Source organism: Gavia stellata, chromosome 21, assembly GCF_030936135.1.
Source record: "Gavia stellata isolate bGavSte3 chromosome 21, bGavSte3.hap2, whole genome shotgun sequence".
In the NCBI taxonomy this organism is placed as follows: Eukaryota; Metazoa; Chordata; class Aves; order Gaviiformes; family Gaviidae; genus Gavia; species Gavia stellata.
This window is the reverse complement of record NC_082614.1, coordinates 5,263,780-5,280,852: the sequence shown is the minus strand read 5'-3', so window position 1 is coordinate 5,280,852 and position 17,073 is coordinate 5,263,780. Positions and strand designations below refer to the sequence as shown.

The following is a 17,073-nucleotide window of genomic DNA, read 5'->3' as shown; positions in this document are numbered from 1 at the left end:
ATAAAGAAACTCCTGAGGGATTTTTTTTTCAGAATTTCAACTTGATTTCATCTCAGCTTTAGAGTGAGGATGTGCATGCCACCAATGAGACATTGTGAATTATATAAATGTCTTTCTAGTCATTAGTAATCTTGCTTTCTAATGTATCAAACACTAAAGACAAGGAATAATAAATCACACAGCTCTTTTATATTGCCTAGGTATTGTTAATCAACTCATTAGTTTAGACAGCATTTAGTATGCTAGACTGTGATTTAGGATGCTAAAGATTTTGCTATTTATTTCATTAGGATTTAAATTTCCAAATTTCAGAACAGAAGAAAGCTCTCACATTCTAATAGTCATTTTGATAATACTGAAACAGGCTTGGACCTCTTAACATCCAGGAGACAAGCCTCTCGCCATTCCTGCAGCAGACTAAAAACGTTAAAGAGCAAATCAAGGTGGACAAGTAATTTTAAACAAGTATATTAAAAAAAAAGCTACGGTTGTGTTTTGCAACGCCACACTAAGAATAACTCAACAAAATTGCTACTCCACTACTTAAAATTAATGTTTTATTCTCTTTTGTGGGGAATTGCTTTCAAACCACTTCAAGCACTCATGTGATATCAACCATACCGAAACACCCACTTCCCCCCAAAGAATCCAGATTTGCAACTGATGGGTTATTCACCAAAGGTGACATTACAGTATCTATTTATTACCATATGCATAGTTCTATTTATCATGCTACTTGTGATCTTTTTTATGGTGTGCTCCTGCCCTTTTGGCAAGTTCGAATAATTTTACGGTGATGTTAATGTCTTAAAATAATAGTTCTGAAAACAAAAAGGAAAACCCTGCCAGTTGGTAAGAGTTTCAAATACTAATTTGCTTCCTCCATATTCTCCTAGTTCAACACATCCTAAGCATGTAAAAATGTCATGTGTACATAGGCTTGTCTCCTAGAGCTCTCTCACAAACTAAGCTACAAAAAAATCAAGTCAACAATCTCAGTGAACCCAGAGTACAGGAGGGACCAAGGCAATCAAGCAGAAACATTTTAAAACTGAGAGGCCATCTTGACTTACATTTAGTGTATTTAATCTAAATCTCACACACACATAGACATACCCCAATTTACCAAATCAACAAATTAGTCACACCATTAGAGGGAAAAAATCAATTATTTAAGAGATATGAAGCTGCTAAAAATGCTGAGAATTATTAGTACTGAGATCCAGATTTTCTCTTCTTACAGAGCTGAAAGGGATTCAGTCACCAGGGAGGACTGGGAATATAGTGTCTCCATGGCATCACAACTCTCCTTACATCAATGTTGCAGGAACAGTATCACAGGTAGATTCTGTGGATAGACAAAAGATTTGAGGAAGGCATTCAGAAGCTGTACGTAAAATAAGTTAATGTCATGACCACTAACCAAAATCAGTATTCCAAGTTATGGTGAAGGACAAGACAGAGCAACTCACACCAAAAGGATGAGAGCAGAGTTAAAACTGAAGGACAGGAGAAGTCTCTGATCTTCTCCTGCCCCTTCTACACTGAGAAAAGCTCACGTTCCTCCTGTTGAAATAGGGTGAAACCTTACAAATATATAGTTAGTGGAATTCTAATCTAATTCAGGAAAATAACCTCTACTTTAAATAATCTGCTCTAAAATGTTGCAGAAAAAATGAGCCCTTTCAGGAAAATACTTTTTAAAGTAGTAATTTTTCTTTTATTTATTTTGAAGATCAAGAAACCAGAATCTATTCCTGTGTTTCATTTTAATCCGGCTTATCTGAATGACTTTGGTTTTGTAAAATCCAGTTTAAGAACTTTGATTATTATGATTGTTACTCAAACATAATGAAAAACATCGCAACCACTTCTCAATTTGAACAGAACTAACATTGTAGAGTACAAGCTGTTCAGAGTTGTTTTTTTCCTGATTCCATGTGACAATCCAGAGCACCCTCAAGTTGTGCTAGCAACATTGCAATGATACATTCTCCCTGTGTACCATCCTCTCAACAGCACTATACTTTTTAGCAGAATCATACTGAAAAAGATGGCTAAGTCTCAAACACAGTAATGTGAAACTACCTAGTGATAATGGAAAACTCTGCTACACATTCTAGCTGTTTATAATGACATTCTGGAGAAGATTAGGAAAGAAAACCTAGTCCAAAGCTACTCAGCTCCCTTCAGTCCTTGTACCTCAAGGCACTTGCCTGCTGTCTCTGCCATTAACTTGACTGCCATTTTGTTCAATCTGAATTTTTTCAATTTTGTTCAGCTGAAATTACTTTAAGAAGACAGAAGACGGGGTGTCGAGAGGGCCCCCCTCCATGCTTTAGCAGGAAAGCGAGGTAAAACGGCCTCCACGCTGCAACCCCATGGCGGCTTTTATCCCGTTTCCTCACACGCTCCCCTCCCTGACGGGCCGCGCCTCAGCACAATCGCTCGCGGCGCTCCGCAGCAGCGCTTCGAGTACCGCGCTAGCAGCGGCCCCGGCTTCCAATTCGCCAACTACGCCGTTGACGCTACTCTCTCACAGCAGCCACCGTCAAACGCGGTACTTACGCTGTTGACGCAGGACCGAACTCAGTATGCTTAGCTGCGTAGTTTTTATTCGCGGAGTGGGGCGTACGCAAAGAGCTGGTTGCTGTGACAACCAGAGCACGCGGGCGCGAAAGGCGGTGGCGTAACTGGCAGGAGCTGTGGAGCGGGAACCGGGGACGGGCTGAGGCAGCGACATATTGGTGGGACAGGGCGCCTTTGATTATTTAGTCTATTTCTTGTGCTTTGAAGTCAGAAGTGCAGTTGTTTAGCAATTGTTTTAACTTTGCAGCTGTTTTTTTTGTTGAGCAGTTTTCAGTGTTGGAGGTTGCATGCTTCCGTCAGCTGAGCCATTTTCCTTACTGAGGGAAGGGGGAGGTCAGCCATCACTGATTCTTTCAAACGTTAACGAATTCTGAGGGCGGGTTTAAACTAGACCCCTTTTAAAAGAATGCGGTTTTGAAAAATGGCGTTTTGTTTGCTTTTGCTTTAATATAATTTTGAGCCCATTCTCTGGTTCGAGACATTGGACTCCTTCACTTTAACCCTTTGAAAAATATTCCCTCCCTCACCTTGCAATTTTAAGCTTTCCTTCTCTCTCTCTTTTTTTTTTCTCCCACAGTGTTCAGTGGAGAATTAAACTAGATAAGACGATTCAGCTGATGAACAGACATTAATGCTGATAACCATGAACCATTCCAGCCTCTTCTTTCATAGCTTCCTAACATTGAATGTGTGCTAAAATAGCTCTTCTGGGACACAGAGCACTGTTTAAATTCAGTAGTTGTCTTTTTGATACATTATCTGTCCAGTCACCAGATATAGTAATTTTGGAGTATTTTTAGGGATAAGGGAGAATCCTCCTCAGGAAAATTCGGGATGGCACATGCTCGTATCTCATCCAACATCCCCCCTGATATAGATCCCACAAAAGCTCCTATTGCATTTGGAAAGAGAGCCCTTCCTAAACTGCATGAGGAGTTACAATCTCCTGAGCTGCTGACTCAGCAGCGGGCATTGATGGCGCTCTGTGATCTGGTCCATAACCCAGAACATGTCTACCACGCAACAGAAGTAGGTAAGTGATCTGTTGTCATAAGCTTTGAGACAGTGGGGAAAAAACCCAAACACTTTACTTTTGAGCGCTACTTTTTTCCTTGAAATATCTTTGATGACACAAAATGGCCGTGAAGATTTTTCAGTTTTAATCTCTACTTGTTTTACCTTAAAAAGATAAAGAATATTATAATGACATATACATGGCAGTTATTTTGAGATTATCCTCACTTTAGGATTTATCAGTGGTTCACTATAGGTTTTATCAACCCCTAAATACAGAAGTAGCGCATAATGTTTTTTTCTTTTGTTTATTCTGAATTTTAGCTAATTCCTAACATAGGCTTATTAAAAAAAAAGCTTAATCAGTCCAAAATTAGAAACACACTCCCCACCACCCCCTTGCCACTTAGTTAAATTTCATTTGCCTGGAATCTTTTCTAATCCTGTTATCCATGAACCTTTCAGAAAAAAACAAAGGAGTGAATTTATGAATTTCTAATAACATAAAACTACTAAGTATATTTTACTTAGAAAGGGGAAAAGAAAAAGCTTTTAGTTACCCTAGAGCAGGAAGAAAAGGCAAAATCCCTTTTTGTTTTTCTTCATTAGACGTTTTCTACTACGTATGACATGTGACAGTGTTACCTTCCTGGATTTTTCATGCTTGAGGTGCTCAGAATACTCATATGTCAGATCCCACAATAGCAGGCAAAAAACTCTGATGACCCTTTTAATTAACAATTAGTAAAATAATATTTAAATAAGGTTCACAAGTTCATTTGCAAAATCTGTGAAGTCATCTTTTGCCCTTCATTCCTTCAGCAGTGGATAGCGGAGAGACAAAACATCAGAGCTTTTTATGTAGAACTCCTTCTCAGAAGTATCTTAGTGGTTGTAGGATGAGTCTATAACAAAAAAACCCTGGAACTTCATGAGAAATTAAGATACAAGACAATATAACCAAATTTATCATACTCATCAAGATTATATCTGGCCACCACTATTTACAAAAGCTTTTATCCCAGCACTTGGAAGAATCCTAAGTTTGGATTTTGGAAAAAAAAAACACACACAAGCTTATCTTTGCAATTTTTAGCAGTCTGTTGAGTATCTACATAGCTCATTATTTAACACTGAAGAAGTCCTCTGTTTTGCCACTGCTTTTTTCTCCATTACTTCCTTCATATTTTTTTCCTCATAAGAGACACCAATTATTAAGTTATGGTTTGATTAACAGTAACTACTGAAGCAATGCGAGATTATTGTTTGATTGGGGGGTTTTTTTGGTCAGTGCTATGTGTGTATACACAGAATCATTAATGGTTCACCAAATCTATTCTACGTGTGAAAAGCAATGCTGTGCATTTTTACATAGCCCAATGCTACACCTGAAGAAAGATTAAAAAAAATGTAGGTGTCGATCCTGCAAACACATGCTTTTCTAAAAACATCAATAGCTCCACTGACCTGAGTTATTTTTAGAGTTATGTCACTTCATAAATATTTGTAGGATTATGATTTAACTTGATATAGAAGTCAGCAACTTGTTTGTGGCATGGTATTTTTGGCAGTAGGCCTTGAAACTGGAAAGTTTCTTCCATACTTGAGATATGACAATGAGAGTTTCACTCTCAGGACAAGATGAAAATTCTGATTGTTTGCACTTCAAATTGGGAGATAAAAATGAGTATTGCTATATTAAATTAACGCTGAAGGTAAGAAATTTTAAAATGAACTATTGTGTCTCATAGGATTCTTGGAAAACCTGAAGACTTTGCTGCTACATTATGACAGTACTGTCCGACAAAAAACAACACAAATCCTCTATACAATGGCTATGCATAATGTTGGCAGGTAGGTGTAATTCCAGAGTTTACTGAATGGTATCAGAAGCAATAAAGATGTTTCAGTGAGACACAAGAACAGAATTTCTAAGTTTTGGCAAGATAGGTGCAATGCCAGTTAGAGTATTTAGTTAAGATTAAGCATCTCACAAATATATATGAGTTTTATTATGCTTAGTTAATCTATCCTCCAATGTTGTTTGTAGGCAAGGGTTGATAAAAAATGGAGTAATTTCTGCCCTCACTGAGCTCTTGGATGATCCAGTAGATATCTGTCGGAAGAACACGCATCAGATCTTTGAAATAATGGCAAAATTACCTGAAGGTAGGGATTTTTTCAGTAGTTAAATATTCAAATAGGCAAAGCTGATAGATTAATTTACCTGATTCCCTATATAATATCTTCCAGATTTATTTTATTCCATTTTCCTTGAAAATCATAATTAAAACCAGTGTCTTTTCTATTTTTGCTTATCTTAATTTTCTTTAATTAGTTTTTCTATGAGAATTTATTCTTTGGGTTCTATGAGAAAACTTTAAAAGGTATGACTGTCATCTTTTTTATCGGAGGAGACAACTGTGTTTTCTAGAGCTGTTTTTGCACTTCTAAAAATTTGCAAATTGTGTAATAATAGTGAGAATACTTAGCCAAAATATAGAAAATCCTTTACATAGATAACAAGTGAAATGCCCCATGTTAACATAATACATCTGTGAATAGTCCTGTCTGTGTACTGAGGGTGCTGATCCTGCTAGATCTGTTAATTTTCGTAGGTCTTATGCAAATTAAGGCTACCTGCTCAAGATACATGTTGTGTGGACTGCACGCTTAAATTTGTATTTCAGAATCTTGCACCAAAAATTCACTTTGTCCTCTTCTGTTCAAAATTATGATCAGCTGTTCATCATGGTGCACTAATTTCACAGCACACAGGGTTTGTAGAAAGTTTTTCTGCTGTTAGGAGGTACAAATTTGTTTTATGCCTTCCCAGCTCCTTGCAAGCACTGGTGTAGGAGGAGACAAAAGAGCAAGTAAAGACACCATCCATTGCGCTGTGTATTCTACAGATTGTCTATTAATGTGTCTTTGACCTCAAGCTCATGGGCACTGTTTCTTAAATGTATGCTTTCGCATTGCTTTCAGGTGGTGAATTTAAAAAAAAACAAACTTGGGGGTGATGCAAGGAACAATGAAGAAGTTTGCTTTTTCTGATATTTTATTCAAATATTGTTTGTCCTTAGGTAAAATTGTTAAATGGACTTGGAAGGATATGAAGTTAAAAATGTGATAAATTACACCTAACTTCAGATGTCAAATTGAGCTAGTCATCCTACACTCCCTGTATAGCAGGAGAAAAATCAGTATCTCCAGGAGCAAAAAGTGCGACATATCATAGGTGCTTAGTTTAGGTTGAGATGAGTTCTACTCTGGTGACGTCCATTTATCTCCAGTGAGATAAACAGAAGCTGGGTTGATTACATCAGAGTCAGGCATCTAGCTTTTAAATGCTTCAGTCTAAATAGCTGAGAATTTGTCTTTGACTTGCCAGAAGAATAGGTTGTTGTACCTTTTACATGCTTTCTTTATGTTTATTACGTATATTTATAGTTTTCTAAATCTTTTATACACTAAGGGAATTTCTGCTGATTTGTTGCTTTTATTTCCAGATTCTATGATTATAATTTCAATAGTTTTCTAATCTGAACATTACTCTTCCAGTTGATGAAAATTATAATTTTAAAATTAAAATTTCGGTAGATAGAAATTATCAATTAAAAAGCCAAACTATTTAAATTAATGAGAAAGTATCCTGTCTGAGGAATTCTGTTACATTACTGGTGCTTAAAAAAGAATTAAATGAATGCTTAAAGCCTTGCTGAGTGAGTGTACATGAATTCGAATAATATAAAGATGTATTTTTACATGCATGCAGGCCTTTTTGAAGTCCTAAATAATTGAATCCATATGAAGGATATTAATATGGTGGGCTAAGCAACTTTGTGAACATCACTATAGAAAAACAGATTTTCTGTTAATTTAATTTCACTAGCTATTTTACAGATTTTCAAATCAAATGAGACAGGGACTTAGCTTAAGTAAATTTTGACCTCTCTGACTGCCTTTAAAGAATTCTTTCCCTTACCTGTGTAGACATAGCATCCTATGAATGTGTGGATCATAATAGAAATTTATGGGAGAAGAAAACTTAGCAGAAGTAAATAAATGTTGCCAAAATTTTGCAGATCACTATTAATCATTAACCATTCATCCATACTGGCTAAGGTCTTCTTAGCCCTTTGGGAACTGCATAATTCAGGAACAAGCCTTGCTGTTCAGTCCCTGCTGTACTGAACTTCATTATTAACTCTAACCTTCAGATGTGGCTCTATGCCTAGTAGGCTAATGCAGGAGCTTACCACTTGTCTCCTTTTGCTGATGGAGTTCTCAGATGTGTGCATGATGCACAATTTAAGTTGACTGGAAAGGTTTCAGTTTAAACAGGGAAACTGCCTCAGGGTTTGGTGGCTGCTGTACATATCATTTTAGATATGAATTTGAGACTTACAGATGTAAACTACAACTAATGTTACATGTAAACGCCTGCCTGGTTTTAGATTCCGAAACTCAAAGCATTTACTAAGTAGGTTGGAAGTTTAGCTACATAAGCAGAAGAACATTCTCTGGAGGATGAATAAAAGTTCTAGGGGGGAAAAAAGCAATTTAAACAAAAGCTATCCATGTGGCCCTGAGAGGAAGTGAGGGCTTTTTTTTCCAGTGTTTGCAGTCAGATGCTTTCTAAAAAGCAGGGGCTAAAACCAAGGGTTATATAGAAAGCATTTTATTAGAACCGTCATTTCTATTTAGACACTTACTGTAGCACCAAGCAATGCTAGCTCTTAGTGGTGCCAAAACATAAAGCATTGCTTATTAAGAACTCCACATAAATCAAAATATGTTGCCCATACCAGAGGATATGTAAGGGTACACGATACTGCCACTCAGGTCTGCTCCCATTGTTCCATCTTTGTCCCTGCGGGCATCTGAATATATCATCTTAGGTCAGGAGCCACTGATGGGAACTGTCACAACTGTAAAACCAGTTTGGTGATAATTAGGAAATGTGAGATTGTAGTCTACAAGGAGAAATCAAGTTTCTTCCTGGAGTGGAAGGATTATCCAGCCTCTGCTGAGCTGAGAGCTGGCTGCAGCAGTGTCTCTCCTCAAAACCTTGCCTTTGATTGAAGGCAAAGGATTCACAGCAGCTCTGAAGTGAGCAGGAGCCTCTGCCAAAGACCAGCTTCCAAATCATGTTACAGTCCCAACTTAGTAAAAGTTGCCTATATTTACAAGAAAGGCTACAATTCTCTGAGTGGTAGTTGCTTTGCAGTGAGGCTTCTCTTGAGCTAAGACTGATAACAGTTTCTTCATTTTACCTCTCCCACTTCAGGTACTGGTGGCAGATAAGAATCAGGTTTTCCAAATCAAATTAACATCAAGACTTGTTTTGGGGAATCATTCTGGAGTTTTGTCTCCGAAAACCAGAAAAGGGTAATTAGTAGTACGAAAAGAGGGCATTTAAAGAATTGTAAAATTAGTTATTTGGTTAATTCTGTGCATCAGTGCCTTCATTGCAATTTCCTTTAAAATGTAAGTAAGGAGAGTTACTTTATTAGAAACCTACTATTTATGTCTGGTTTGAATAATTTTTTTCCCATTCATTAATTCTCAACTTTTAGTGTAATCCTAATATATTTGCTGTGATCATGCTCCGTATGCACGTAGGCCAACTTTTTCCCTATATCCCCCCACCCTTCTATTTATAAGAAATCAAAAATGAGTGTAGAGGAACTGTTTACATCTGTGAAGCAAGCAGAACTTAATCTTTATCTTCTAATCCTATATTCAAATCTCTCTGAGAGCATGATGTATCTAGCAGTCTCTCTATAGCTTGCTTGAGCCATACCTTTCTAGGTGAAATTCTCTTCCAAAGCTTAATTTCTTCAGCTATGAAATTATGCCAAATTTTGACCATTTCCTCTGTCAATGTTTGTGCTATTAAAAGCCTCCAAGACTTATTTAGGATAGAAGTCCTTGACTAGAGTAAGTTAGTCTTGCTTAGCTTTTTACAGACCAGATTTTCATACAATGTCCTTTGACAGGTTTTTTTGGGGTGGTTTTGTTTTGGGTTTGGGTTTTTTTTTGGGGGGGAATAGAAAAACCCTGCAATCCTCAGCCTGTCAGGTATGTACAGTCTGTAAAATCAGTGGTGTAGAAGCTGAGCTAGCATGTTGTCTGTGAAAGTATCTGTGAGTAATTACCCTTGGAAAAAGGTGGGTTTGAGCCATGTATTCTTTTTATTTAGATAAAGATATAACATATATGTAAAAATATACATGCCTTATTGGAAGATAACTCTTTGAGCAGAATTGTGTTACTGTTGAATAGACTCACAAACAGATAGCTACTTACAAGAAAAACAGAAAGATGGTAAACCTGTTTTCTTTGCTATGAGACAATTTGGGGAATTATCAGGGAGAACAGCAAATATTTTCCAGTAGGTACTAATAGTCACAAGGCCTGACATAATTGATTTGGCATATTACAGATACAGCAATAGTCTCTGCCTGGTAATTCAGCTTTCTTCAGCTAGCCAAGAAACTGTCTGTCTTCCTCTTTGCATTTACTTCTACACTTCACATCCAGATAATGAGACAGGACATAGCTTGTATCCGCTGGAGGAAGTCAGCAACTAATGTACCATTCCACAGCTAGATTTCTGATGTTTTCTAGAGCTGAGGTAATTTACAGGCTCAGTAAAGCAGTATGTTCCACACTAGATAAAAGGAACATAAGCTGTATGTGCATTTGGCATGAAGCGTAGTTGATTTTGTTAAATGGGAAGTGGTCAGTGACTCCAGTTAGTTCTATGCCAGGCCAGCTGGTCTTTCTCCAAACAGAAGTAATTTAGGAAAATGTGGTTATTTTAAGCAAATCCACTTGCAGACTATTTTTGATTCCTAAATTTAAGGATGTATACCAGTATCATCCAGGAACAGTGGGATCATTAAAACCCAAAAGGTGGGAAAATCCACAAAGATTGGGAGAACACTAAGGAGTAACATTTCCAGAAGAAACAACAACTTAGTGGCAAGAATTAATGGGCAGAAGAAAGACAAAAATAAAATAGATATATGTATTCAATAGAGCATAGATGAGGGAGAAGACCCAGCAGAAGGAGAAAATTAAGAACATTGGCAAAATTAATAGCAATACTTTCACTGGGTGAAAAAAATTAGTTGACACGTAATACTTAACAATGTTAGTGAAAGGGTGTTATGCAATGATAAATGACCTGAGCAATAACAACTGCAAAATTAGTTCTAGGAAAAAAATCTTTCACTAGGATATGTTTAATACTGGAAAAGTTTAATAATTCTTACCCGTTATCTAGCCAGTCTTTTCTGGGTACTTAATCCTTTTAGACAAAGATTGAAGTGGAGTGGATGGGGCAATGGATTTTTAAGCTTGCCAGAACCTCTATTTGGGAAGAGTCCAAGAGATAATATTTCTCCTGCTTTACTGACCCTCAGTGTCTCCACTATTCCACCCTTGGAAAATCATGACCAGTAGGACCTGTGGATAAGGACTGTTTAAGGATACCTTTTTCCCTTTGAAACTTGTTTTGCTGCATGGAGTGCAAATGATAAAAGGACAGATGGCATTCTTATTGCAGCAGATGGAACATCTCTTCTGTGAATGTCATTGTTGCCCAGGTGAAGTGAAATCCCAGCTGTATTAACGCAGTTCTTTCAGGTGGCAGTGCGCTGCATCGCTGATAAACCTGAGAACTGAGAAAATAGATGCAAATTTAATTGTGTGATTTATCCAGGTGGATGACTAAGAGTCAAGGGATTTCATTTCAGCACCTGTCTTTGGCCCAGACTTTTTAGTTTTAAGTTCCCTGTGCCTCAGTTTTCTTACACAATCAGAAAATAGAATTACTTTACTTCTGTGTAAAACAGTATTTTAACATCTTGAATTCTTCAGATAGAAAACAGAGTAACCATGAATTACTCAGAACAGTAAGATCAAAAACATCACAGGAATTAAATGATTAGACAGTTAATAGGAAGGAATTGCTATTCAGAGAACATGATTATGTGAACTGATTATATAAACTTAATTATTTACTACTTTATTCCTCCCCATGCCTATGCTTTTCTTTAGCTAAGTAGGAACACACGGCAGTGCTTCCATTTCTTTTCTCCTTCCCAAGATAGCCTTCATTCATTGAGAAATGTAATTGACTCCTTTTCTTTAGAAATACCCTTAGGCCTTTGTTAAACTATCCCAGATTCTCCACTTCTATTGTAGGTTGCTTGTAATACTTACGTTGGAAGGACCTTCTTAGTTGAACAAAGATTTATTTTTTAGTATAAAAGGTCTCTTACTCTTGTCATCACTGACTACACTTCCGTTTTTAGTTTTCCTGTCCAGCTTTCTTACCTTGAAGCTATGCTTTAATGAATGCCAATGTTTTCTTGTCACTTCTTTCACTGTTCTGAAATGGCCACAGTACCATGAAACCTAGAGGTGAAGGAGGCATAACATCTAATAGTCCATTCATTGGAGAAGGAAGCCCTGACTCATTTTATATCTTTTTCACAATTCAGCTGGCTAGTAATAGGATATCACACTATAGAAAGCAATTTAGACTAGAAATACTGTGCAATTTCTCAAGTAAATGACAGCACTTTAATGATAAACAAAGTTTAGAGGACCCTGTACTAGCTCTGTGGACTGTACTAGCAATTACCATATATAGCTTCTAGTAAAATCACCAAGTCAAGCAGCCTGACTGTAAATATCACAAGCAGGCAATAGTTTCTTCCCATCACAAGTAAGACCTAAATATTCCCTGTGTGGCATGATAAACCTTTTATACCTTCAAGGTGCAGCCTCATTGGCTTTTTTGCCTCTATTCTTCAGGTGTAGCAGTTGACAGGGAATGCTTAAAGGGGCCCCGGGTCTTCAGTACAGGGATAAAATACCTCGTTCAAATTTAGACAGATTTTTCGCCATTATTGATTATGTCTGGACTGAAGAGTTTTGGAAGTCTTAACCCATGACTTGAGCCTCAGAGAATATTTTTGGTTATGGTTGCATTCTCTAGCAAGGTTGAAAATTATTATTGCTTGAACCACTGCCTTCAAGAGTATTGTAGTTCTCTTGGCAGTCCCAGTTCATCAATAGCTTAAGTCTGCAGGTCACTTAGAACAATCCTAGCTTGAATTTAGATATCCTCCAACAGGTCAAAAGAAGGATCCTTAAACATAAGATAAGAAAGATTAGGACTTTTTGATGCATTTTGTAGAAATGCCAACAAGCAAACAAAGGAATGAAACTATCCAAGCATTATCAATTATTTTCAGTTGGTCTCAGAAATGATTAATGGTGTGAAGGGTTCTAAGTCAAATTCTGTTTAAACTCCAGGGATGTTATTTATCTAGCATCCTCTAACAAGTGATTTTTATGAGTTTATGGTGTTTGTACAAGAGTTGCACCTTTTTTTAATGTACATCCAGACTCTTAAAGATTTCAGTTAGAGGATGTTCTGGAAGAACCTTGTTATAGTCTGAATGGATGGAATTTTCAAGAAAACTTCAATGCAAAACCATCAATAAGACTTACGCTGATACATCACCTTATATGGTCACTTTAAAAAAATATTTATGTTTTTCTTAAAGCCTAATTTTTCACAAGCATGAGCCAAACAGAATTTCATATTGATTTTGGAGACTTGCTGAGAGCTCTGTAGTACAAAAACGTGAACATACTTTTCAAGGTTTTTTTTCAATCTTTAAATACAGGCTTAGGAGACCAACTTCAGGCCCTATTCAAAAATTTATATATGTGCTTATACCTAGACATGTATTTCTGAGCATAGACATCTGTGCAAAGTACCTGCTTGCATAAGACAATATGCAGGTAGGCTTCTTATGTATCTTGCAGATACCGTGGAAGTTTCTTTCCTGATATTTCCTATACATCTTGATCTATAACTTCTTTCCTAAAATTGCTACTAACCATCTCCCCAAAATATATATGCAAACAGGTATTCAGAATTTGTAAAGATATTAAATGGGAACACATCCCTTAAATCTTACTGAGCTGCTCAAATGTAATTGCTTAAGACTGAAATTGCTAAATGTTGGTGAATAAACTGAGGGAAAAGATCTGGAGCAAATAAACAGAACCCAGCAGTCTGTCATAAAGGAAAGAAAACTTCACAAAAATTATCCAGTTAAGTAACTGTCATCACACTAATAATGAACACACTATAGACACATTCAGTATCATTTGAATTATTTATTTTTTTAAATGGACAATTTAAATGTTGATGTTATTAACCATTTTGTTTTAAATTTCGTAGAGCCCTTGGCTGAGATTTCTTGCACTAATCATAGTACATAGGGGAAACAAAAGTAGAAGGTTATTTTCCAGTGTGCATGTGTGTCTGTGTCTCTGTGTACGTATGTGCTTTACAATTATCAAACATATATTTACACACCAACTTTACACTGAAGTCTTTAAGAAGTCTTTTCTATGGCAGGGGAAAGAATCAACTGACCAAAGACTTAGGTCTATATGATCCATTTGAGATTTTCCAGTATAGTCCCACAGAGCTTCTTATGCATTCAAACTTTTGCCAGAATGTTACTCCATCCAATAGTGTTTCTTTATGAGATGAAATCTGGAGCTGAGGAATGCATCTCTTCAGTTTCCTTAACTTCACTAAACTGTAAATAATTTAAATTATTAAATTGAAATATCAAGACATTTAGTTATTGTTCATATCGCTCATCTTTAACCTTCTAATAATACATCACATTTTTAAAATAATTAAAAAAACAACAAAAAATACTTTGGAGGCTATATACTACACAATCTCCATGGCTCCTGATTCTTGGGAAATCTGTTACAATATTACAATTCCCAGAATGTATTTGGAGCAGTGGAACAGAATTTTCCGTTGGCAACTTTCACATTCAGCAATCCAGACACTACAACAATAATTTTAAAAATTGCCTTGTGATTTATTTTTTTTAATCTGTATTAAAAAAGGAACACTAACCTACTTCTTAAATATAGTTTGTTTTTTGTGAAACACCACAAGATTTGGCAAAAAAAGATGTAAAAGAAGACTGTTTCAATGTATAAAACTCCTTACCAGTAGAAGAAACACTGACCTTAATTTGGCCTATTCGTAGATTCATTTCATGTAGTTTTGCTGCATATTTGAAGCCATAAAGAGCAGAAAGAGCTGCTAGTCAGTTTGGAAATCACAGAACAGCTGCGCACCAACAATTCCTTTAACAGGCAAGGTGTCCATGATAAACAGTAAAGTAAAGCAGAAGTGTGTACATAGTATATGCTGTGAGTCATGTGCATACATGATGTATGTATATATACTGTTTGGCTGTGTGTACCAATATTGTGTGTGCGTACCCATTCTCTACAAATTTAAGTAGTATTTTGCTTAAACTCTCCTGTTCTGTAGCTTCTCGTTTGAACTAGCTTTTCTCCCCAACACAACCATTCTGCTCCACACCCTGCATATGAGTTCATCTGTCACTCACCAGCTTTATTGTCTTCATGTCAGTAAAATTTTAGGACAACTGGATGAAGAATTATTTCTTACATAGAACATGATAACACTCCCACTGTAGTTAATGGAATGAAACAAATGCAATAAAAGTGCAGTGACTGTGGTGAAAACAACTCCACAGAGTTAGGCCTCAATCTCTTTTTCTGTTTTTGTTTGGGGTTTTTGAGTTGTTGGGGTTTTTTTTTCGCTTGGGGGAGGGGGGTTATGTGGTGTTTTTGGAGAGGAGGCTTTCACTCTCCAGAACATACGTTCGTGAAAAATGATGTAGCAGGTTAAGGGGTCATAAGAGGAACTGTGTACGTACATCAGATTTCCCCTTTTCTCTCCTTGGGCTACTAAGCATTGCCCCATTTTTTTCCACCAGAAGTGGAAGTGGTTAGCCCCTTTTTTATCACTTCAGGAAAACAGATTAAGCCCAAGGATTCTTAGCAGAGGCCAATATATTTGAGATTGTTCTGAATGATGACATCTGTCACTGCATCAAAGACAAATTGTATGTTACTGGTATCAGTGGCGCAGGTGAAATGTGAGTAGATCTCCTTCGTCTCCTTGTTGCGATTCAAGTCCTCGAACTGGCGTTGAATGTAGACTGCTGCCTCCTCATAAGTGTTTTGGCCTTTGTATTCAGGAAAGCAGACTGTTAAGGGGATGCGTCGGATTTTTTCTGCCAGCAGATCTTTCTTATTCAAAAAAAGGATGAGGGAAGTGTTGATAAACCAGTTGTTGTTGCAGATGGAATCAAAGAGACGCAAACTTTCTGCCATTCGACTCTGTAGGAGAAGAAACAACAGTGTCAACAATATTGTTTCAGCATAACTGTGAAAAGCATACAAAATACATTATTATGTCTAGCAATGAGCAAAATCTGCTTTTAGAAACAACTTTTGTTTTATTTGGTGACTGTCCATCTTACCTGACCATGAAATTTCAGGGATCTTAATTCACTTTTTTGATACAATACATTTGACCACAGACTACCTCTTCCTTTATTTTTTAAAATACTTGGCAACTATGGAGGAAAGTCTAAAACTGAAGATTTAGAAACAATAGGTGTAACTTGGGAAAATATGCTTGTGTTCAAACTTAGGTTAGCACTGTAAACAAATTCTTTAAATAAAAGGGATGAGTAATTTCTAAGGATTTCACACTACAGAAACATTCTACTGTTAAAGTTTTTAAAAAGACGGAACTACTACAGCACAATTCACAGAATCACTAATGGATGGTAAATAAATCACTAATGGATGGTCAGGGAGGTATGGGAAAGGGTTCGTAGAGCTTACGTTTTTTTGGTAAACTTTACCTGGAATCAGCAGTCAGGTTCATGATTCATATTCCAGCTACCTGCCTCTGATCTTTCACGAACATCAGGGTTTTGTAAACACTTAAATAATAATTGTATGCTGTGGTATAGCAGTACTGGAGATCACAGAATCACTAAGGTTGGAAAAGACCTGTAAGATCAAGTCCAACCATCAACTAACACCACCATGCCCATTAAACCATGTCCCACAATGCCTCATCCACACGTTCCTCGAACACCTCCAGTGATGGTGACTCCACCACCTCCCTGGGCAGCTTATTCCAGTGTCTCACCACTCTCTCAGTAAAGAATTTTTTCCTAATATCCAGTCTAAACTTCCCCTGGCGCAACTTGAGGCCATTTCCTCTCGTTCTATCACTAGTCACTTGGGAGAAGAGACCAACACCCACCTCACCACAACCTCCTTTCAGGTAATTGTAGAGAGTGATGAGGCCTCCCCTCAGCCTCCTCTTCTCCAGGCTGAACAACCCCAGTTCCCTCAGCTGCTCCTCATCAGACTTGTGCTCCAGACCCCTCACCAGCTTCGTCGCCCTTCTCTGGACACGCTCCAGCACCTCCATGTCCTTCTTGTAGTGAGGGGCCCAAAACTGAACACAGGATTTGAGGTGTGGCCTCACCAGTGCCCAGTATA

The 17,073-nt window shown here is 37.2% G+C and overlaps 2 protein-coding genes across 2 annotated transcripts in view; one reads left to right on the top strand and one right to left on the bottom strand.

The window, feature by feature from the left end:
* The first annotated feature begins 3,423 nt into the window (after positions 1-3,423).
* RSPH14 (radial spoke head 14 homolog) overlaps positions 3,424-17,073 on the top strand; it is a 104,517-nt gene continuing 90,867 nt past the window's right edge. The window contains exons 1-3 of the mRNA XM_059827518.1: positions 3,424-3,622; positions 5,355-5,457; positions 5,654-5,772. Of these exons, the coding sequence (XP_059683501.1) occupies positions 3,424-3,622; positions 5,355-5,457; positions 5,654-5,772 (421 nt within the window). The remainder of the gene's footprint in view (positions 3,623-5,354; positions 5,458-5,653; positions 5,773-17,073) is intronic.
* GNAZ (G protein subunit alpha z) overlaps positions 15,544-17,073 on the bottom strand; it is a 49,431-nt gene continuing 47,901 nt past the window's right edge. Inside the window, exon 2 of the mRNA XM_059827517.1 lies at positions 15,544-15,888. Coding sequence (XP_059683500.1) covers positions 15,544-15,888 — 345 coding nt within the window. The remainder of the gene's footprint in view (positions 15,889-17,073) is intronic.